At 37.2% G+C, this 24,546-nt stretch overlaps 1 protein-coding gene across 4 annotated transcripts; it reads right to left on the bottom strand.

Annotated features, from left to right (window-relative positions):
- Positions 1-1,249: 1,249 nt before the first annotated feature.
- MS3_00010026 (uncharacterized protein) lies at positions 1,250-18,700 on the bottom strand. 4 transcript variants are annotated; one of them, XM_051218358.1, is made up of 8 exons: positions 18,633-18,700; positions 17,326-17,523; positions 14,815-14,894; positions 13,072-13,121; positions 10,464-10,500; positions 4,948-4,991; positions 3,653-3,689; positions 1,250-1,987 (listed from the first exon to the last, which is right to left on the bottom strand). In XM_051218358.1, exons 2-8 carry the CDS (start codon positions 17,427-17,429, stop codon positions 1,821-1,823), a joined length of 519 nt encoding a protein of 172 aa, XP_051072989.1. In that variant the 5' UTR covers positions 17,430-17,523; positions 18,633-18,700; the 3' UTR covers positions 1,250-1,820. The 4 variants fall into 4 exon arrangements, with proteins under 4 accessions (XP_051072989.1, XP_051072990.1, XP_051072992.1 ...); XM_051218357.1 differs by having other exon boundaries at positions 1,250-1,642; XM_051218359.1 differs by having other exon boundaries at positions 17,326-17,430; positions 18,633-18,690.
- Positions 18,701-24,546: the final 5,846 nt, after the last annotated feature.

The raw sequence follows: 24,546 nt of genomic DNA, 5'->3' as shown, positions 1-24,546 counted from the left end.
CAAATTAAAGGGACTACTTGTGAGATATAATTATGTGTATGTGAAGGGCTATGAAAAATGTGAAATTTGTCATGTGAAAAAGTAGAGCAAATTTAAAGGCAGTTATAGTATAAGATTTGAACAGGTTAAGAGTTCCCTTCCATTTTGGAAGCGTCATAAAAGCCATACAGGAGCAGAACATTGAAGCAGTTTATTATTGAACATTTGAATCAAATTTTTTTAAAAGTATATAACTACAAAAAACGAAAACTTCAATTTTATTTTAACTTTTGTAAATTAAAACAGGGATACAATCACAAGTAATGTCTACCCGAAAATCCAAGTTATTTCTGACAGATGTGGTTTAACACGGATTCATTGTGTTGTTTAATCTAATAATGCATTCGGTTAACTTTAGTATACATCATGATATAGATCGATCAATTTCTATTTACAACAACCAGATTAACGCCATGATAATTCGATGGCATAGAAAATCAATGGCATTTATTTTGTAGTCTTGTAAATATTATAATAAACAAATCTGCCCATGTTCATTCGTACTGATAGTGAAGATAAGTAGTACAACCAGAAATTGGAAAAATCACCCACTACATGTTGATTATCAAATGATATTTTAACTGATACTAGTTAATATAGTAGATCATTCAACAATTATGCATTGATACAATGACTTCCTAATTTATCGGATAGTGAGTTGCAGTTTTGAGATTGGTTTAATTTATAGGTTATATTGATGGAACTCAGAGTACCACTGACGAATACAGCCTACAAAGTAAACCAACCTCTATAAAACCTGTTTAAGCAAGCTCATAAGTGACTACAAGATGTCCCTGAAGCTCTAGTAAGGACTCACAACTGGTAGAGTTCAGACATGGAGGAAGTGGAAATTGCTACCAGTGATATTGGATGATTGTCATGATATATTTCAAGTTGATTGAAGCTGCAATTGCACCACCGCACCCCAACTCATTGTTTCTAACGACTGAGTTCCATGCGAGATCTGGTGGGTTCAATCCCTGAATGGATCGTGAGTGAGCATCGCTGTAGTATGAAACAGCTGTCCAATGCGTCCTAGTTTTCAGTGATACTCATATTGAGATTAATTCATGACGAATACAAACTACAAATTACCCCAAAACTTTCGTTGAATAGAATAACCGGTAATTACATGACCAGGTAAACAGTGGTAATGAAAACAATTTGAAGATGATAAGTGAACATACACTGAAGATGAATAACAAGGATTTATCGTGTATTTTTTATATTGGCAACATTGAGTAATTCATATTTCCCATCGGAAATTACTGAGAACTGTAATAAAAGCAAATATAAGAAACAAAACTACATACGTGTACACACACATTTCAATGACAAAAAAAGACCAGTTAAGGCAAAATATAAACAAAAACAAGCAAAAATAAAACTGAGTAAAATTGCAAGGGTAAAATCGAGCAGTGGGGATAAGGAATTAAATGCTTAATGACTGAATGAGTTGATAAAACATGAAATAGGATCGCAAACACAATAAGTAAAATTACTTTTTTTGCAATGGATTAAATTGAGTATATGGATGAATGGGTGAATGTAGTGTTGTATACTTTTTGAACAAAAGTCAGTTCGAAGATAAACAGACAAATTTCTATAGAAAAAAACAACAGGAAAACAATAAATAAGGAAATATTAGGATATATATATATATATATATATATATATATATATATATATATATATATATTATATATATATATATATGAATAGTATAAACTAGTATAAACGAAGTTCCTTTGAATACTAATGATTATGTTCCTTGATACGAATTACAGGATTCCTGATCTTCTATGTACTCCACTTTTTCTCTCACGACAAAATTTCTTCCCAACTTTTAGTCCACTGTGTGAGGATGGAGATAAACTGCCGGAAGGTGGCGGAACACCACGTGTTTGATGTTTACGTCCTCTGTGACGACGTTCCTTACACATTTGACCTATGAAAAAAAGAAGCCAGGAACTGAAAATACAACCGAAATTTATAGAATATTCTAATACAAATAATCGAAAACTGATGTAGTCGTCTTCTCATAACTTATTTACTTACGCCTGTTACTCCCAATGGAGATTAGGCCGCCGACCAGCATTCTCCAACCCACTCTGTCCTGGGCCTTCTTTTCTAGTTCATAACTTATTTACCAAGTAGAAATTCGTGTACCCTCGGTTTTGAGCCATTCTTTCGATTTGAAGGCAAGTGATGCTACCAGTTTCAGAATTTAAAGTAGAAGGAAGTTAGATTCAATCCAGTGGTTGGACATCGAGTACCATTAACTACCAATTGTCATTCATTCATAATCTCTCGGTGTCAAGTGTATGTAACACTTAAAGTTTGAGATGGGGATGATACTTCAGTTATGATACTAAGATATGAATTATCAGCTTACTGAAGGAAACAAAACTTAGTAAATAGAACGAAGAAATTTCTTTTCAATTAGTTTTTCATCATGACTCTACAACTATATATAGGATTTACATCAACGAAATAATACTCATCAAGTGGTTACGTAGTGTAATGATTACACAATGTATCGATTACAAAATATATTGAGTAATTGGAAGAAAGAGGATTATAACAATCAAATTGTTCGAAAAATCAAACAATTGCTACATTGCGCGCGAGACAGGAGGCCCTGGGTTCGAGTCCCGTGTGCTTCCAGGTTTTTCATGGTGATCTAGCTTAAATGGATTTATGAATTCAACTATTAGATTACTACAACCTTCATAAACACTCATTCTGGTAATACAAAAAGAACTAAGAGATTACTCTGAAAGGTCAGCATTATAGTATTATAGCAAGAATATGTAAAAATACAAAAGTCGAAGAAATTAGAAAATCGTTTGAATAATTCTGAAAGAAGGGATTTAGTGAAAATTCAACTAAAAGCTCACTATCACACTCATTGCCGAGAGAGTGGTTGTACAAACTTCTTTTGGATGCACAAGTTAGGTTGGCGAACACGAATTCCGATAGCTTCCGCAATATGGAACAGACAAACTCGTTAACCATGTGGTGGATGCGATGGAATATGGTGGACAACCTTAAAAATCTTATTCAAGTCAATTTGATGTCCTGTATCCGCCAAGTGAGCGAGAACAGAACTCTTAATGACTCTTACATGTCCGGTTGCCAAATGAAAAGATTTAATCATCGGGTGAACAATGAATGTACATTTTTAATCTAACAACCAATTTTAAAGGCAGTTTAATGGTCTTATTATGTAATCACTACTAAGACCACTCCATGGAGATATATTCCTGATGAAATAAGAAAACGATCCAACTACAGAAACCAATCGACTAGCATTTATTCTCGCTACACAGAACACATTTGTTTAAACTAGTGGCTGATACTTCAGTTTGATCGAAACCGAAGACTAGATAAATATAATAAAAGTTAATAATCTATGAAAATATATCAGTCCTATAAGAAATCAGTCACAGCCAGAATACTTTAAGGGTAATGTCTTTGATTGTTAAATTGGGTGGTGAGTTGTGTCGAGGTAACAGGAGTATCATTTCGTTTAAAAATGACAATATGTCTTTTTAACAACCTGATCAACTAATTAATTTAAAGAATTAATATTTAAAAAGTAGAAACTTGCCCTCAGGACAATCACCATCACCACTGCATCGTGTACGCTAAAAGCAAACAGAAACAAAGCAAAGAATAAACATTAGTTTTGAACAATATTTAATTAAGGACACTGAATTTAAAATTTTCTGAATGGAGAACATCCGTAAAGAGAAACCATATTAGCATACTTTTAATTAATATCACTTATAATGGTGTTCAGAATAAATGAAGACAGTCGTATAATGGACGCTGAAATAAGTTATTACGTAATATGATTGAATAGATAGCTTTTCATTTTTAAGGAATAACATAAAAGTAAACAAAAGTGAATATTACATATTGTCAAGCTATTTTAAAAATACACGCATGAAATCCAGTCTGAATTTTATGGACACAGTTCACAATCCTATTCAGTCAATCAGCCAATACGTGACTTCGCACATTTTATTATTATTATTTTATTTGAACACATAGATATTGGTACAAGGAGGCACATATGCGCCACACAAATCTCATTTGATTTGTGTGAGGGCTTCGACACTGCCCGGGTGCCCAAACTGAAGCAGGTGGTTTTATTAGAGGGCCACACTCAGAGCCTTCGACCACAAGATCTAATCAACAAGGCAGTGGAGCATCGTAGGGGGATGGAGTCTAATGGTAGCCAGTGACCAACAATCGGTTCATACGCCATTTCTTCCTACAGGATAATGGAGCCCACGTGCACCATTGGTTTGGAATCAGGGTTCTCCAACTCCTCTAGATGGACTGTCCGTGTCCACCAACCTGATTAAATCGCCAGGCATTCACTTTTCGTCCTCTTAATTTCGTAAACAACAGTAATGCCGTGAGAAGACAATGAGTAAGACTTTTCTGGCAGAGGCTATATATGCGTGGTTATGTGAGAGCATTTCGAGAGGGAGAGCTGACTCTCCCCACTCTCGGCCGTACCAGGGCATTTAGGGGCAGGACTTGGCACAAAGGTGTATCGGCTAAAAATGTCAGTTGAGTTTGCATCATCACAACAAGAGAAGAATTAAGATGAGAAAAAAAACAAATAAAGAACAAACACCAATCACATTAGGAAATTAAACACTGAAACGACAGTTCGGAAAGAGCGAATAAAATCGAGAAATAGGATGTACAATACAACGATTAAGAACAGATCAAAAATCGATACGTCTGTGCCACTATGAATAATTTCAAAGACGAAGGTGTTCAACGATAGATTATCGGGTGTACCCTAAACAACTTTTTATTTAATTTTCAACGATGATAAAGTACAGTTAACTGATGAAGTAATTTTTATCTACACATAAAGCTTACATGTTTTTTTCCACGTCTATGTGGCCGTCTCCAATTAGCACCACCTGAAATAGTGATGAACAATAAACAAAATGGAATACAAAACTATTATTATTACCATTAGTGGTGGGATTTTTTATAAAACTATCAAATCTCAAACTTTATGCAGAATGCAACAACTAGAATAAGATAATTGGAAATTACTATGAGAATTTTATCTCTAATAACTGTTGACACTTTTCTACATAATATACATTATCCAAATTCAATTGGTATTTCTCTGTAGAAAATCTTATTCATTTATTTTAACACCTAGATACTGGTACAAGGAGGCGCTAAATACATACGCGCCACACAAATCTCATTCGATATGTATGAGGGCTGTGATACTGTCCGGGTGCCCAAACCGAAGCGGGTGTAGAAAATCTATTTAATCATTGTTTATCCGGTTCCATTAACACATTGAAACAACTTTTTTTTCTACAAAAACGCCCAAAATATTTTCTTCTATGCTGTTATATTGTGATTATCTTTTGTGAAAGATTTTTGGAGGTGGAACTGTAAATGATATTCATCCCGTAAATTCATGTATTTACATTTTAATATCAACGAGGAAATCTGGATGAAAAGGAAACTATGACGATTAGGGGGGATTTTGTTCAATATGTCGGAAAATTCAAGAAAGCCCAAATGATGTTATTAAATAATTCATTAGATCTGCTATTTTCATGACCATACTGAATAAAATTAATCCTATATATTTTTCACATAAAATCAAGCTTATGCGGAACTACATAACTATGATTCCTTATAGTATTACTGGTCTGTGTGCACTTAGAAACAGTGCATAGAGGCAAACCAAGATTCTTAACATGATGCAAAATGAGTCCTTTGACGGGTTGCCAACGTTAAACTGTGGTTTTGCCCCGTCCATCGTAAGAACACTGATGCGCTTAACAACGTGGGTAAACCTACTGAAGTAAATTTATATTAACATTCTTGGTAGTCATAATCCATAAGCAGTGATTATCTTAATTGGCTGGTCCACCAATTTCCATTGAAGCTGTCTGTTTATTTTATTTCCAATTAGTGCCCCCAAATGCCCTGGTATGGCCGAGAGCGGGGTGCGTCCGCCCGCCCTCTCGAAATACTCTCACACGGCTACGCGTATATAGCCTCTGCCAGGGAAGTCCTACTCACCGTCTTCTCGTGGCGGGGGTGTTTTTTACGAAAATGAGAGGACGGAGAGCGAATGTTCGGCGCTTTAACCGGATCCCAAACCAATGGTGCACATGGGTTCCAGTGTCCTAAGGGAACAAATGGCGTATGAACCAATTTTCGGTCACCGGCTACCATGGGACTGCATCTCCTTACGATGCTCCACTGCCTTTTGGGTTAGACCTTTAGGTCGAAGGCTCTGAGTGTGGCACCCTAAGATAACCACCTGTTTCGGTTTGGGCACCCGGGCAGTATCACAGCCCACACGCAAACGATGAACTCTCTATATCTATGGAAACTACTTTTCTCGCTTCGAAAAACAACCAAATGATTCAAATTATTATCATTACTATTATTATTATTATTATTATTATTATTATTATTATTATTATTATTATTATTTACTGCGTCATTATTCACCCTCTTTTATTCCTACTCTGTCTATACTTATTTTTCGACTTATACAGCAGCTCGCCCTTGGTGGAAACTCTTTTCTACCTACACGATCTCGAGTCACTGTCCGGTTGAAAATTGTATGTTACCACCGAATATGAGTACTGAAGCAGTTTTTCTGAAACCACGTGCACCATTCAAACTGGCTGCCTTCAACGTTCGCACACTTATGCAGGTTGGACAACAGATAGGGCTGGCTATGTCTTTGGAAAGTCTTAATATCGATGTCTGCTGTCTGTCCGAGACCCGTATTCAAGACTATGGTGAAGTACTATAAATTCGCTCTCCATCTGTCGCTTCAAAAAGCTTGTTTTAGGTGCGCTTATCCGGGGACCCTGTGGCGTCGTCTGGTCTTGCTGACGTTGGTGTCGCACTAAGCGCTAGAGCTGAGGCAGCACTGATCGATTGGATCCCCATTAACAGTCGGTTATGTGCTGTTAGATTAGAGAGTTCCATCAAAGTGAGAAGAAATCGGTGTGAGAAACGATGTCTTTTCGTCATATCCGCCTATACTCCAATAGATTGCAGCCCGAATGCAATCAAGGATGACTTTTACCACCAGTTATCTGTTCTTCTCCAGAAAGTGCGTTCGACAGATATTGTAGTACTAGCCGGAGACTTGAATGCTCAGGTCGGGCGTCTAGGCACAGAAGAGAGTCGTTTGGGTGGCCGATGGGGACTCGTTGGTCGCAGGACAGATAACGGGGACCGTCTACTGCAATTATGCACAGACCACAACCTGTTTCTGGCTAGCATTAACTTTCGGCACAGTCATCGCCGATGTGCCACCTGGCGTCCTCCCTCTGCATCCCAAGCCTGGACTCAGATTGATCACATCGCGATCAGCTATCGCTGGCGTGGTTGTGTACAAGATTGCCGCTCCTTTTGGAGTACCTATCTGGACTCTGACCATGCCTTGGTCTGCGCCAATCTTACCTTATTTTTCAGTGGACAACGAAGTGACCGCCACCAACGGATTGATGTTAGCAAGCTGGTTGCAACTTCTGTTGCTAGTAAGTATCGAACCGAGTTAGCTTCTAGGCTAGCTACCATTCCACCGAAAAGTATAGATGAGCATTGGTTGCAATTGCATGACGCCATGAAAATGGCGGGTACAGTCAGTTGTGGGTTCGCGAAACGTCCCGCTTATAAGCACTGGGTTTCTTCTGGTTCCTTACAACTCATTGAAGCCCGTCGGTCTACTCCGGGTGACCGTGAGTTTGACCATAAACGAAGGATGTTACGTAAGGAAATTGGGCAAAGCTTGCGTAAGGACCGAGAAGCCTGGTGGTCGGAGCGCGCTAATGAGCTGGAGGCAGCAGCTGCATCTGATAATTACCGGGAGCTCTTTCAGCTCATCCAAGCCACTGGCAGCAAGAAGTCTGGTGCGAGCGAAACAATCTACGAGGATGATGGGATGCCAATCACTAACGTCCATCGACGTCTTGGACGATGGGCAGAATTTTTCAAAGGGCAGATCAACTGGCCTGCTACTCCGGCAACATCGGTCAGACTGTCCTGCCCTCCATGCCCGGTGGCGACTGATCCACCAAATGAGGCGGAAGTCCGCAAGGAACTCCAACTCTTGAAGCGCTACAAATCACCTGGCCCAGATGAGTTACCTCCGGCTCTTTTTAAAGATGGTGGTGACTTTCTGACTAAGGAATTGACGACGTTGTTTACAAAGGTTTGGGAACTAGAGAGTGTACCAACGTCATGGAATGAGTCGATAGTTGTCCCTATCTTTAAAAAGGGTTCACGTTGTTCTTGTAACAACTATCGGGGGATAAGTCTACCTCCGATTGCGTCCAAGCTATTGGCTTCCGTCATACTTCGTAAGTTGTTCAAAACCCGAGAAAGATTGACTCGCGAGGAGCAGGCTGGGTTTCGTTCTGGTAGGGGATGTATTGATCATATCTTCACCCTCCGCCAAATGTTAGAACACCGCCATACTTATCAAAGGCCAACAATCGTAGTGTTTCTTGACATCAGGGCTGCCTTCGATTCGTTGGACAGGACTGTTCTCTGGGATTGTCTATTGAAGAAGGGTGTGCCTGAGAAGTTTATTAACATCCTAAAAGCCCTATATACAAACACCTCAGGCAGAGTGAGGGCATACAACCACCTTTCTTGATTGTTCCATTCAAGCAGTCAGGTCAGACAGAATTGACCAATCTCATCATTCCTCTTCAACTTTGCCATCGATGACATTCTGGAAACAGATCTGATGAGTGTAAGTAGTGGTGATGTGGATCTGTTGCATGGAGAAAGACTTCTCGACCTTGAGTATGCGGATGATATTGTCTTACTGTGCGATAATGTCCAAGGCATGCAATCCGCACTTAATCAGTTGGCAATCAGTGTCCGTAGGTATGGTATACGCTTTGCACCTTAGAAGTGCAAAGTACTTCTACAAGACTGGCAGGATTCCAATCCTGTACTCACTCTGGATGGTGAGCAGATAGAAGCAGTCGAGAAGTTCGTGTATCTAGGTAGCTACATGAGTGCTGGTGGGGGTGTGAGTGATGAGATCAATGCACGTATAGTGAAAGCCAGAGCGGCTTATGCCAATCTGGGCCACCTTTGGCGCCTTTGTAATGTTAGTCTGGCTGTAAAAGGTCGGATCTACAACGCATCGGTGAGAGCAGTTTTGCTCTATGCTTGTGAAACTTGGCCTCTCCGAGTTGAGGATGTTGAACGACTTTCTGTGTTTGATCAACATTGTCTCGGAAGGATTGCTCACATCCAGTGGCAACACCATGTTAGTTTGCAGAGGTTCGGTATCGTGTGTTCGGGCACAGAGACGATAATGCAATTGATGTCACCATCTTGAAACACCGACTTCGGTGGTTTGGACATGTTCTACGAATGTCGTCCCAGAGAATTACACGTCGTGCATTATTTGCCGACTCTGGGACTGGTTGGAAAAAGCGGAGAGGTGGTCAGTATATGACATGGTGTCGTGGGATGGAACAAAGCTGCAAAGAACTGGCTTCTGTTGGTCCTTCACGACTCCCTGGCTGGGGTCCGAAAGATGGTGCGACACAGTGGCTAGAGACGTTATCAGATGTGGCTCAGAATAGAAGCTAGTAGCGATCCTGCTGTAACCTCCTTTTACTTTCTCCATAAAAAGTGGTTGTGTCTTCCTTAACTGAAAGATTTCTTCTGATTGTACCTTTCCGTTCCCCCATTTTTACCATTATTATTACACCACCTTACATCAATCTCTTCGTTATTACTCTCTTTTTTTTCCTTCCCCTTAAACTCTCATTGTTTTATGTGGCGCATATATATTTGGCGCATTCTTGTACCAATATTTATGTATTCAAATAAATAAATAAATAAATAAATAATAGTTTCCTACAGATATGCTCTTATGAATAACAACTTGACTTGACTTTTACGGAGTTGGTCCTTTTCTCGAAGATTCTTAAACGGCCTTAAAATAGTATCCAGACGGCATAGGTTTGTTTAGTCAAAAGTCGGGTAAAAGTCTTGGGCGTATTTTGAGTGACAAAGCGTTTCTTGGAAAAAGACTGAATTCATTCAGGAGTCATCTGTATGCATGACTTGTTTAATTATAGAATGACGTAATAAGAGTCTAATACCTGATGGATTAGTGAAATCTTAAGTATACAAAAAGGTATCATCTGTATAACGAAATATAACTTTATGATTTCAACATATCCTATGCCTTTTATACAGTAATTATTGAGAGAACTTCGAGAGGCCTTATATATATGGAATTACTTTGAATAGGTTGGTAAACTGATGATTATCCAACTGGAAAAAGTTTAATTTAAATAAATCTGCCCATAAAATAAACTTAGTTATAAGCATCTAAAAAATACTAGTCGGTAATTTACCTTCAGGACATTGGCCTGGTTGTTCACAATTTCGGTTCTGCGAGGAAACATAAAAATGTAGAAATAATATAATGTATAAACAATTTTAAATAGATAATTGATAAAACAGTACTTCCTAAGGTGGTTTTTGTATGGAGTTTGCACTATTTGAAAGGTATTTTTATTATGAACTAGGATCAATTGTAAAACCATTGAACACCAGCTAACTGATATTATGCTGAAACGGAAATCATTAACGACGAGGACGGTCTTGACAACATACATCAGATTGAGCCTAGGACAGATATTACAGGGAGCACGATACTACTCAAACAACTGAGTCAGAATTTAACTGCTCATATTTTTAACTTCAGTCAATATGTGCTGCAGTAGGATTTTCAACTAACATTACTGATGAGTTGTTGAATTACTTTTGATGTGGTTAACTACGTGTATTACGAAATCCAGCTAAAACTTTGAGAAATCCATTTTGAAGAAAACTGATAGCGAGCTGAAAAGAATCTTTTAACAAATACGATAGTCATCCCAGCAAAAGTTGAAGGCAGTATCATTAACGTGCCTTTGGTATATAATGTTGAATGTGGACAACTGTAATTCAGAATAACATATTGTAATAATTTAAATCTGGGCCATATTTAAAGAAAAGTAGTTTTTCGTAATAAAACGGAAAACAGTAACTTTTAGCAATCACAAATAAGGATAAGATAAACAACTACATTATTGTTGAGAAAATACTAGGAATATTAGTTGGTTAATGAAACTATGATCTGCTATTGTGTATCGGGGTTGTTGCAACTCACAATAGCACAGAGATTGAGACGGAAAAAAAATCAACAGGATAAAAAACATAAGAGATTCGAAACAGGAAATAGGGCCGTATGTCGCCAAGTAGAACCTGATATGTGTGTACAACGGTTGAAGTTTCCACATCCCATTAGCACAACGAGATGAAACTGTTAGGGTAAATTTCAGAGTAGCAGACATAGTAATAGTTTCAGAGGTAATAGAAAAAATTATCCACCGAGGAAACAATTTTAAAAAATATATAAATTAGGGAAATTTCAAAAAAATATACGAAATTCAGATGCTTAGAATTTGGAAGAAGACGAAGAATGGATGCAACTATGCCATTGCAAACGAATATATTTGGGAAAATGTGACGACGATCAAGTAATGAAACCTATGAAATAAACGCAATATTTGGCAAACGAATGAAAAGCAGAAACAGTAAAAGTATTACAACGGGAAAATCAATAACAGAGAGGGGGAAATAGTCACGATAACTAACGTTCAGAAATTTGTCTCAAAATGCTTTGAATATGGGATAGAAATACAAAAGATAAGAATCAAATAAAAAAATTTTGGTGAGTGTTTCTTTCAGTCGCCACTCGCATATACATTTTTGAAATACTGTAGGGAAAAACTAAGCCCATATTTTTAAAAATGTAATCCGTGTGATATGTTTATTATATTCCCCTACATGGAAGCTTCGGTTTGATCCAAAAACCGTTATTTCACTCGTCACTCCGAATCTCGAATGACGAGCCCCCGATGCCCTGGTACGGCCGAGAGTGGGAAGAGTCAGCTCTCCCTCTCGAAATGCTCTCACATAGCCACGTACATACAACCACTGCCAGGAAAGTCTTACTCATTGTCTTCTCACGGCATTACTGTTGTTTACGAAATCAAGAGGACGAAAAGTGAATGCCTGGCGATTTAATCAGGTTGGTGGACACGGACAGTCCATCTAGAGGAGTTGGAGAACCCTGATTCCAAACCAATGGTGCACGTGGGCTCCATTATCCTGTAGGAAGAAATGGCGTATGAACCGATTGTTGGTCACTGGCTACCATTAGACTCCATCCCCCTACGATGCTCCACTGCCTTGTTGATTAGATCTTGTGGTCGAAGGCTCTGAGTGTGGCCACCTAAGAAAACTACCTGGAAGGTATCTGCTTGCTATCTTTGTCTACTAGTCGGGAACAGCTCGCGAGACAACAAGCATTAAGATTCTACAGATATTAGATACAGTTGCTGAGTCACTGGTTAGGAGAAGGTAGTAGTTTTATTGGGTAGAGAGACCACCAGTCCTATAGAAAATATAGGCGAATAAGTCAATAATCGGACTAGATAAAATAAACCCTTCCATAATAAGTGGGCATTCACACAACATCTAATACAATTTAAGAATTTGCCCTTTTTGAAGATACAACAATCCCTCGCACAGTTAGAACGCCTTAATCTCCTAGGAATTTCGATAAGACAATACCGTCAATTTACCCATTTGTGAATCACCAATCACAACACAGAAATAACTCACTCACCAAGTACCTCTTTGTGCATTTAGTTTCGAGGTAATGCTTTTAGTGTAAGGACTAGAAATACTAGCTAGTTTTTTAAAGCTTAAGATATTTTTAACTAGTCAATGTTAATTACATAAAAGTAAGTAAATCAACAATCCCTGCATATATAAACTATACAATGAGTGAAAAGAATTAGTTGGAAACACCCATAATTGCGCCTCAACAGCTGAACAGAAAAGCGTTATTGGAGTATGATGAAATGAATGATACAGGAAAACGTTAAACAAATTCGACTTGAAACTCACATGCTTTCTGCGACGCCTACGTGACCGTCTTTCACCAGGTAATGAATCATCTATCGGTTAAACAACAGGATAAAATTTAACATTAGTTAGTGTTAAAATATAATAATATGGTGGAATTAACTAGCCAAGTAGATGGTTATGAATCCGGTTAGTGATATTATCGAAGCAGGTGAAGTAGGATTCAAACCAGCAGCTTATCATTTACAAGTGTTTTAACCAACAAGCCACATATTTATGGTCAATTAGTGTGTGTAGTGTGAAATCACAACATCAAAGACAAACAAACAGCAAAATTCACACAAAGCTTATACCGAAAAAAAGTGAGTATTATATCGAACAGCAATTTAAAAGGAATAAATAAATTGCAAAAAACGACAAAACAAAATGGGGAAAACAAATTAGCTCACACCAACTGCAAATAAAATTACCTATAAAATACGGATAATCCTCTAAAGCGTTTCGCCCTAACTACATAGAAAAAAAAAGTTTTAACCCCGTTTGTAGATGGAAACTTTGCGATTGGGAGTGTTAGACTCTTAATGACACAGCCTTTAACGCAATGATTAAGTCTTCGTTCGCATCTACAACTTGGCAGAGTTACTGCAAAGCCAGAAGCATGATAAATCGTTTTATAATCACAACTACATACCACCTACTAGACATCAGCATGACATTCAGTACCAACTCTAATGAATGAATAGTACATAGTTTATTTTTGCCAGAAGGTGCACAAAATTCACTGAGAAATCTATTGGTTTGACAGAAAATAACCAACTTACTTCATGAACGAAATAAATAAATAAATGCTAGACAGTAAGGAAAATAGTACGTGAATGTAAAAATAACTGGTCTATGGAAAAAAATTTCTAAGCTTCTTAATAATTTATAATGAAATATATTTATAAAATAATGAACCAGAACTGAGATTTAAATGATTAACTTGAGGATTAGGAGATTGATTTTCTAATGAATGCGATAAACTAACTGCTATCAAATTTCATCTGAGTACTGAACAGTAACTTTTGTAGGCAAAAAACAGGACATTGATTCCCACATTTCTCAAATACAAGCATTGAGAATTTGTTAATTAAAGTCTTGCTACAAGGCTACTTTTTACAGATACATTTTTTACTTCCTTTTTATTCGATGGTACTTACTATCAGACGGCACTAAAAGTCTTAAGTGCTAATCAATGGTCTATTTGAATAACTGAAATTCCACTTGGTATTGTTTTTTTTCAAATGATAATGCTTAGACTTAATATCAACCGAATTTTAGTTCTGTTTTGACTACGAAACATTGAACTACAGTGGCATGGAACCGAAAACGTATTTAACATGATAGTTTGACAGTGACCATAACTGGTGTTCAGCTCGTATGGGCAGCTTACCAAACGGTTTCAGCGAAATCAGTCCTAAGCATAACACTGACTGTATTCTGAAACCTAAATAATCAACGTGCCAAAATTAACCATGTCCCAACTAACTGTTCTACCGAAACAAAAAAAAAACTGTCCTCGTGGATTATCAACATATGTATGCACAGAAATAACCAGGTTTAATTTGGAAGCTCAAAACTCAAAACAGATTATTCTAACCATATAGTATTCCCCAGTATACGTTTGATTGGGCCTTTTTATAATTTAATGATTTCAATCCTATGTAACCCAGACCGCTTTGATGATGTGACATAGTTAACAAAAAGTAACTGAAAAACTAGGGCTGTTATATAAAAATAGCCTACTTTTATCAGATCCAAGCCTGTTACCAGACTGGCGTTCTCGAAAATGAGATCTGTTATCCTCTATCAGTTGACTGTCAAAGCTAAAGAGATTAAAGGATAATAAATTAAATGTCAAAAATAACCAAAACAAATTAACTTTGATTCCTATTTTTAAGACAATCTACTCGGTAGACCATCTCAATTATATTTAGAATTCTACGCACCGCCCCCTAAATGCCCTGGTACGGCCGAGGGTGGGGGACCACTCTCCCTCTTCAAATCATCGTATGGCCACCGGCATACAGTCACTGTCAGGGAAACCCCACTAGTTACCTAGCGGTGGGGGTGTCGTTCACGAAATTAAGAGAAAGAAAAATGAATGACCGGAGCTTAAACCGGGCTAGTGAGTATATAGGATTTACATTGGGAGGTTGGATAAACCTTATCCGAAACCAGTGGTCCATATGCGTCCCAGGATCCTGAGGGAACATATAGGATATGTACCTAATCTTGGTCACCAGTTACCATATGACCGCTTCTCCTAACGTTGCTGTCGTAATGTCGGTTGCTATGCACGCCCACATAGCTTATTCTAGCCTCTGGACAGATCAGTCTACTCATTCTTTTCTAGGCACATTTTACCGTCACTTATTCACTTACCAACCTTGACTGATTCTATGTGAGCGTATGTGTGTGCATTTCTTATATTAGTCATTACGTCGGGCTCACCATATTAATGGCCCATTATCTGACCTCAAGTATATCGTTTGCTGCTTGCTATCGAAATATACATATCGCCAATCCTCGTATATAATCATCGACTTAGATCGCGATGTAGTGAATGATGGAATTAAATAAATACGAGAATGGATTTTTGAATACGTCCAATCGTTGATCTGAAAGCGAAGCAAAACGAAGTGATGTAAAATGTGATCGATAAACGAACTCACCAATGATAAAGTAAAACGCCCATCACCACATTAACTTTTATCGACCTTGTATGACCATATCTTGTTTATTCACCAATCACAATTTTATGTTCATTATAAAACAATATTTGCTTTGTTGACTCGTTTTTCCTATTCTCTAGTTACTGTTCGGTATGTTGCTTATGCCTCTGTTTTTCTCTGTGTTAATAGACTGTACTATTTATTTTGTATACTAACGGTGTTAATTTATGTTTTAAAAACAGATAAAGTTTATCAAGCCAAATAGTTTACTTGTTCTGACTTTGGTTAAACCAAGACTCTGTGCTCGACAGTCTAGAGAATAGCTTAGAGTTACACCTGTAGGAAATCGCTTCTTGCAATGATGCACAATGGAGTTGGCTCACTCGGTGTACATAGCAACCGACAGTATACTCTACTGCCTTGTGGATTAGACCTACAGGTCAACGTCGCGGAGAATAACGGCCCTCTAAGAAGATCACCTCTGGTTCGGGGATCCGGGTATTATCCTACCCCACGCAAATTCAATGGTTTGAGTGTCCCATACATACGTTAGTGTCCTTTTGTACCAATATTTGTGCCTAAAAAATATATAAGTAATCCTGCACAACAGTGAATGACGTTGATCGGTATGTCATTCGTTTTACTGACACCAGGTATCTAGATCCCAGTAACCTAGACAAGCTGGAGAAGTTTAAAGCAAGAGATGATCGTGTATTTTGGTCATCAAGTTTTACCTCTCGAAAAGAACACGTCTCTGCTATCCTCAAGAAGTAACTAACATAAGTCGAAAAATCACAAGGAACACATGCAACCCTGGTTTCTATTAATAGGCGCTCCAAAGTCTTGAATCCCTTCTTATCACTTCAGAGTATGATTAAAATACCTCCAACGACTATCTACACTTCCCAGTGGACAAAGAGTCAACCTGGAACTTAAGTGTAACAACTACGACACTAGTTATGATCCATCTACTAACATTAGTGCGCTTAACGTAAAGATCTTGTTGACGAGAAATCTATTAGGCCAAAGAATGATCAAAACGTAGAGACATGCTTCACAATAAGCCGTTGTCTTGTAAAAACTAACGATGGGAAAATTCTAATAGAAAGTGACACGTAACTATAAAGTTTTAGTAGTACAAATAAGAACGTAATCCTTGGATGCGCCGGAACTGGTACTGGAATATAAGTTAGTCAAGGATAGACTTGATATGAATGTAAATTCATTCAAATTGTCATGGCTTAATTCAGCAGAGGAAATATCCTGGAATATGACGTATACAAATGTGATACATAATTCCCATTGTGTGAAACACTACAAGCTAATGAGATCTATTTGGCAGGATTGGTAGACACGTCCATAACCCGGGTAGACAGAACTCCAGTCAACAATACCATCTCTCCAGAATTTGTTTGTAGCCTTTTCAAACATATTGATCATCAGTAACAGTTCCTTAAAAGTCAACGTAAAATCAACTAGATACACTAATATGACTAACCATATAAAGTATGTCTTAATAATAAACGTAAAGTGGTTTTATTAACAGAAAAAACGGCATTCAAAAATCGTAAATTTAACTTACGAATCATTTTCTTCAAGCTCGTGTTTTTGTATTGATGTAGGCACCGATGAAACCAAAATCACTATGCATAACAAAACCAAAGGGGCCTGAAGCCAAAGACCCATTCTGAAATGAAATAACTTTCCGTTAGCCCATGAAAAGTAGTTAGTTGGGATATCGTCGAATGACTTGTTCAAGTAAATGAGTCGAAGATTGTGCCTTCAGGAATTCCAGACGGAAATAGGATAGCATTTTACTTTGCCAGGTTAGTGCGAAAAGTCACTAAACAAATTACTCAACTAACAGGCAACCCAACCAGACCGAAACCGTAAAGTAAATAAAATGCTAATAGGTTACACGGTCATGACGCACATATAGGACTAGTTATCATGAACATTGTACAACTTTCATTCAGATACACAGAAGTCAACTTTACATTCCTCAAAGAAATTTCGAGGTAACAACAAAAGATGATGACGAACACACAGTACTATTACCGATTTTAACTAAGTGCTTTAATGAAATCTCAAGTAGATTTCTACACACATCCTAAGTTTGAAAAAGTTCATAAGGGAGCTAGGGAGAGTTGGTCTACGAACATTACTAAATTGTACTAATCAGAAACATTTTATGGTTGACCCAAATTGAAGTGTATATTTCATTTTAGCGTATTCCATAAACTTGCAACAGACCAAGCACCATTCCATGAATTTAAGCTAATGGAAACGCCTACTTATTCAAGAGGTTTCTCAAACCAGTATTTTGAGAACCTTATTTGAAGTGGTATAACATGTTTCTAGCGAAAAAAATAGTCTGACGCCATTTGTGTTTAATTTGCTGACTAACAATCCGTAAAGGAAATTCAGCTTAGAACACTGACCAGTAGTTTGCAGAAGAATCGCAAGATTTAGATCATGATTTTTAATCGATGTAGACCTTGTTTCTGAAATCATATAACCGGCACTTTCAAATAAAAGATTTACTGTAATATTTAATGTACCTTGACTCAACATAAAAGTCCTGATCACATAAACAGATATTTAATCCATGTTAAGGTTTTTCTAATTTAAGAATTCTTTTTACACATAATGGTTGAGTTACAATTATGCCTAGGAAACACAATCAGTTCATAACGAATCCCCATCAATAACCAGCTACCGAACTACAGGACAATCAGTCACCTCCACACCGCAGCTCCAACCCTCAAAAACCGTCACACTCAATGATGAATAAAGTCCATGGAGTACATAATTTTTACTTTACGACTCCAGACTTGATTTTACTAACAACATACATATTCGAAAATAAAAACAAATGGTAATTACTACCTTAATAAATGCGGCGACTAATAAATAGGAGAATAGAAATCCACACTTGATGACATTCAAAGAATTTTAAGTTCGTTCAGCCTGTTAAAACATACGGTATGTGTCACTATGATTCAGGATCGGTGTCAGTATAATTCTGATTGGTCTTTCAAACAATCGATTGTCTAACTTGTACAATGGCCAATCAACAGTCAGTGAGCGATAAACTGACACATAATCCCACTTCTTGAATGTTGTTTGCTATTTCTATAGGAACAAGTCCAAGTGGTTTAGCCCATTAAGAACGTGAATATGTATGCAAAAAGATGTTCTGAGGTCTGACTTTTAATGACGTGAACATGTGATAGGCTAACAGCTTCGCAAAATCCATGTTAGTGCTGCTGCCGAAGCCATTGGTAGTGTACCTAAAAGAGCTCTCAAACACTATGTAGGTGATTGAGCATCCGAGAAATTTTGGTTAGACTTCTGGTATGACTATGCCTTGGGGAGAAAACATATGAGCGAACAACATTGTTTCTAATGCGATCATCAAGCTCTAATATGACATGAATATTTATAGGAAAATACTAGACCAATCATATGTGTGATGACGATCTAATTGGGAACAATATTGTTCGCTTATTTTCATTATGGGAATCTCTAATACTTTAACGTTTCTGTCAATTTCCCCAAATATTCATGTCTCACTGGTAGTACTTTTCCCTTCGTCTGCAGCAAAAAAAAACTGTCAAAATTCAACCAGGTCTCCTAATTCAACAATATGATGAGTAGTATATCAGCAGCTTATGCGCGTTTAAAAATGTAGCGAAGACATCTCAAATTGATAAATCTGTCTAAATCAGTCTATAGATTCGGTACTCATGATTTATCCATCTTTCAACCTCATTATTTCCTTGGAAAAACACAGATCAGATGACCAGGTGGACAGTTGAAATTATTTAAATATTTCTCTGAGATTATCCCGAATTTAGTTTTTGTATTTAATTAGTGCTCCTACTTCGGATTAGTATTCCTTCAACTGTTTATTCGGTTTCACGCAAATGCATTGATTCCTTTGACATTTTAGTCAATTCCTATGAATTGTTGCATAATCATATAACCTTGTTGGAAATTCGAAATTTACTTTGTCCATCACAATAGTATTGATTCCCTTAGTCAAATATATAATTTAGCGTTAGGAATTCAGTGTGTTATCACTGATATGCATCTATTAAAATATTTCTCAACTATGGGATCTTCGCTCACCTTGTGTTGTCTCCCTATATTCAGATTTGAACATTCAACATAACTCCTGATATATTTATATTATTATTTCTTCTGTTCCTTTCAGTTTTTTTATTTGAAATCTTGCGCGGTACAATGTCATTTTTTCTATCTGTTTGTCTCCTTACTTAGCAGTCTGACGAACGGCAGTGTGCGAGTGCTCAAGTTTTTGGAAAATATTCTAGGTTAGTCCGTCTTTGGAGTCAGATCTAGTGAACAGAATCCTTAATAACCTTGAAGAATTGCAACACAGACACCAGAGAATCCTATTTAGCTGGTACAAACGTACGGTCGTGCTTTAAATGGTATGCCAAACTCTCACTAGTGTCGGGTAGAAACAGGTGTCTACCTCAGTACAATGGAAGATGGTCGCGCGGTTTCGTGGATTGGTTGAGGTTAGACATTAACACTATTGGATACCGGCTCAGTGGTCCAGTAGGTTAAGCGTTCGCGCGCGAGACTGGAGGCCCTCGGTTCGAATCCCGCGAGCAGGATCGTGGGTGCGCACTGCCGAGGGGTCCCACAATAGAACGAAACAGTCGTCCAGCGCTTCCAGGTTTTCAATGGTGGTCTAACATCAATCAGTTCATGATCTCAATCAAAAAAAATCTCAATAACTGTTTAGACATACTCAAATTACCATGTGGTAGAATTAGTGACTAGATATTACCAGCTGAAATCTAACTAAACAGACCAATAAAACATCAAGCCTGATCAATTTTGTGAAACTATTCCTGTTTTAGTGGTTGAAAGAAGCGAAGTTATCTGTTTGAAAATTGTATTTTGAAGTTTCGCTCTTAGACTATTTATTTTCTGCTTAAAATCATGCTACTCGTTAAGAATAATTAGTTCAATTTATTGTTGTAACGAGTTATACTCCACAGATTTTATCATGTACATTCATCTTTCTACCTCAATTAAGTACTTTTATCACCCTTACTTATCATTTTATTCCTCCCTCAATTCCTATAGATATTTCTACCAAACATTTTCCTCCTGGATCCAACTCTTCTCAAAAACAACTCACTTTTCATGTTGTTTGTGACTTTAAAGTGTAGCCAACACCTAAAGGCCTCGCGATTCAAGGTTTTTAAATTCAGAATGTTCATTTTGACATTTACTGCAGCACTAGATAGTTTACATCTTTTGATTTTAGAGATTAGCGTAAACCTTATCTCTTGGCTAAATTTCACTTGAGAGCCGTGTACTTGGAATAAAGGATATTCGGCTTGATTACCACAGTGATCCACTGTAATTTCATCGAACTTAAAAAATCATCTTATTTATTAACCCAATACACTTGGCTAGTGTCCAGAAGATAACCACAAACAGCTGTTAGGAATGTTGCATGGTATTAGTTAGAATCGATTGCAATGGTTCAAGTGTATGCTCTCTCTTGGTTTTGAGTAACAGTAATTCTGCTTGCGTGTCTTTGTCTTTTCGAAGCATATTTTCAATACCCAGTCTACCGCATAAACATCGCTACTACATTATTTTGACCATTTTACCACTGATCTTCCAAACTTCTTGTCGTGCAAAGTAGTATAGAAACTTAAGTTAAAACACAAACCTGTTCCATACCCCATGTTGATAATGATAGACTGACCGTTTGACGTACAAACCATAGATGACAACAGCATCTAGTACATTAACGTCACCTAATATTAGTTGGACGAATAGATGTTTCTTGAGAAACGGACATCATACGGTCAGTCATCTACAACGTAGGACCAAACACATATATGCATTGGTCCGAGTTGCTCTACCTCAGCACAACAAGATGAACACCAAATTCATAGAAGCAGTTACTTCAATGGTAGTACCATATAAAAAAGAATGTGTATAAGGATATGATACAGAGAGAACCAGTTCGTAGAAAAAAACGTATATAGTACTTTTAATCTCATTGTTTAATGAGAAAAGTGTATACACCTACGCCATTATGGTCGATTCTAAGCCATGTTGCCTAGTCTCCAACCATCATACAATTAAGTTAGAAATTCGAAGGAACAAACACTACAACGGATCAAAATTAACAACAGTAGTATTTCAGGTAAACAAAACAGAACACGTTGACTATCTGAATTTGATTATTCAGACTAAGTGGAAAGATCTTTGAGATCGCTTGTTGTAGACGTCAAATAAATTTGTTTTGAAAATTATGTATATACGTATGGTACTGCCCAAAACCTTACGACTCGGCGTAGCCACAATAATAATGAGAGTTAAGAACTTACTAAAGAAAATTCACAGATACTGCACAAAAACGCAGTTAACGCTACAAAATGCTTAAGATTGAGAGGGTAATAAGAATTGAATACATTCGTCCAAATGTTTCTGATTTCCAACCAACTCACGCAAAGTTTGCTATCTGTATTTAGGACTCATCAGTTGCCTTACCAAGCCTAATGCTGCATTAAGGGTTAAGAATTATACAAAATCATACACTTACAAACACACTCGATAAAGCTTCACAACTTCACCAAGTGTCCTTTGGAAACGTCTTATCTGGAAGCGGTTTGTTATGCAACTTTCACCTAAATAACTGGTTGACTTTCAAGCATCCTATAATGGATCTAACTATAAATGTCAATGCAAGCGAAATATCTAGATTTATTTGGGTCGGTGTTTTGGTAAGGACCGAACATCAAAATGATTAGTTATATTCAATAATCCACAATATATTGCAGTATATTACCATTGGTTACTTAGTGTGACCTTTACTCTCTCTTGACTGACCAGTCGTCAACTAACAAGTAGCATTCATACTATTACGACTGAGAATCTTGTGTTTCTATCTTGTAAGTGATATTCATCAGGAAAGAAGACTAGATAGCGAGTAGATAGATGTTACGCCCTAGTATGGGACTGTTCTGGAGTAGGCATCTACGACTCCATCATGGCTCGACCCCACAAAACCCATTCGTCTGAACTGTAACAAACTCACAGGTGACTTACTTCGAAATGCGCTTATGAAGTTCTAGTGGGAAGTCACGATTAGTAAAGTTCAAACATGTTGTTATAATTCTCTCTTACGGTTATAACCCAGCTATTCCAATTGCTTAGTATTCTCGGACACCGATTCGCTCGACAAGTCCCCCAAATCAGAACACGGTTGTACAGGAAAAGGGATTACATTCCAAATAACAAAGTTAGATGGAAGTAAGTAGCACAATAGGAAGAACGTTACTATATTTATAGTTTTTGCATGAGAAGATTCTACAGTATTCTCCAAAGTATCGACTAGTGCTGATTGGATAAGAATTAGCCAATCAGCACGCACCAAAGCAATTGAGCATGCTTCAATCCAGTCTATGTCCCGCTAACACATGTCTAGAGTGAAACTAACTAGCTATTTCTCTGTGATACTAACGCATAAATTTCCAACAAATCATATACACTTACAATTTTGCTACCATTATTATTATTTTCAACTCTCCAATTCATGTGCACGTTCTATGATTTTACTAAACACCGACTCAAGTATCCCGAACAGATTCATCTAATTGTAGTAGTAAAGCCTGATGAAAAGTTACCGAATATATTGGTTGGAATCTTTTGTGGATTTTCTGATTGAGTGAGCTTTTAAAAAGATAAATACCTATCAATTTATTGAGTATTACCTCATCACTTATGAAAAACTTCGACAGACGATAGATAATATGATCATCGCTTTCATTTCTTTTAAGAAATAGTGCTTCCTAACTGCAAGAAAGTTAGTACGCAGAATCATAAGTTGACGTGATGAGTTGCATTATGGACCCGACTTATTAAAGCTACCCACAACTCATCTTGGAGCTAGTCCCAGTTGAGCGCAGGATTATTTAGAAATAGTTTCGACATTCATTTCGGATCTCCAAAGATATACGACCATTAAACCACCCAGCACATATTTCTAATGCTATAATACTATTTTTGAGAAAGGATCAAGAAGAAGACTCGAGCTCTCTTCGGTTATCAGACGGAACTATGTTCATAAATTTGTGCTTTATTATCAAGCAACACTAAGTATGATGGGAAAAACAGAAACTACTCACCTATTACGTCATGCCTACAATGACAAAACAAAGTTCAACATAAGTTTCCTCATTTTATTGATTAATACAGAAACATATTAAGAGGGTGGAATAATATTTGCAACTGTAAGTTCAGAATTTCAGATATTTGATCAAGGAGCTAAAGTGTAAACTTATTATTTTCTTTGAAAACTTTTACTTAAACGTAGACCTTTATTTACACTCACGAACCCTTTTGGACCAATATTTCCATCCCCAGAAAACTTGTCATTACAGATTATATCATACCTGTCACTACATTTAGCAAAGTGTTCAGTGGGACTTAATAGCTAAATAATGAATTGAATGGTAAATCCAAGTGACGAGGGAAGGGTTACAAACGTTCAGAAGTAAATTCGGAATCAGTTTTTAAAATCTTAACATGAAATCTGGGGGGGGTAGCATACGCTAATGAGTCTTAAGACAAACCAATCAGAGTACTTAACAGTTTTGTTACTTCAGAATAAAACATTGAACCGTCAACTTCAGAGGAATGTTGTTCATAACCAAACCAGACTACCTAATTGTCTAGTAATACTTCATCTAAACAATCAGTTCACTAGCTCTTCATGAGAAATTTACCACAGAATGTAAAC

The sequence above is a fragment of the Schistosoma haematobium genome, chromosome 1, assembly GCF_000699445.3.
Source record: "Schistosoma haematobium chromosome 1, whole genome shotgun sequence".
In the NCBI taxonomy this organism is placed as follows: domain Eukaryota; kingdom Metazoa; phylum Platyhelminthes; class Trematoda; order Strigeidida; family Schistosomatidae; genus Schistosoma; species Schistosoma haematobium.
Note: the sequence above shows the minus strand (reverse complement) of the source record. Positions and strands in the feature narration are given on the sequence as shown.

What these genes read in the sequence shown, in the direction of transcription:
- MS3_00010026 (XM_051218358.1), bottom strand. Translation starts at nt 17,429, where the DNA reads ATGGGTCTTTGGCTTCAGGCCCCTTTGGTTTTGTTATGCATAGTGATT. An exon ending in CAGGCTTGGATCTGATAAAA is followed by an intron (nt 13,122 to 14,814) that starts GTAGGCTATTTT and finishes TTTAACCGATAG; the next exon opens with ATGATTCATTACCTGGTGAA. An exon ending in ATAGACGTGGAAAAAAACAT is followed by an intron (nt 3,690 to 4,947) that starts GTAAGCTTTATG and finishes GTTTGCTTTTAG; the next exon opens with CGTACACGATGCAGTGGTGA.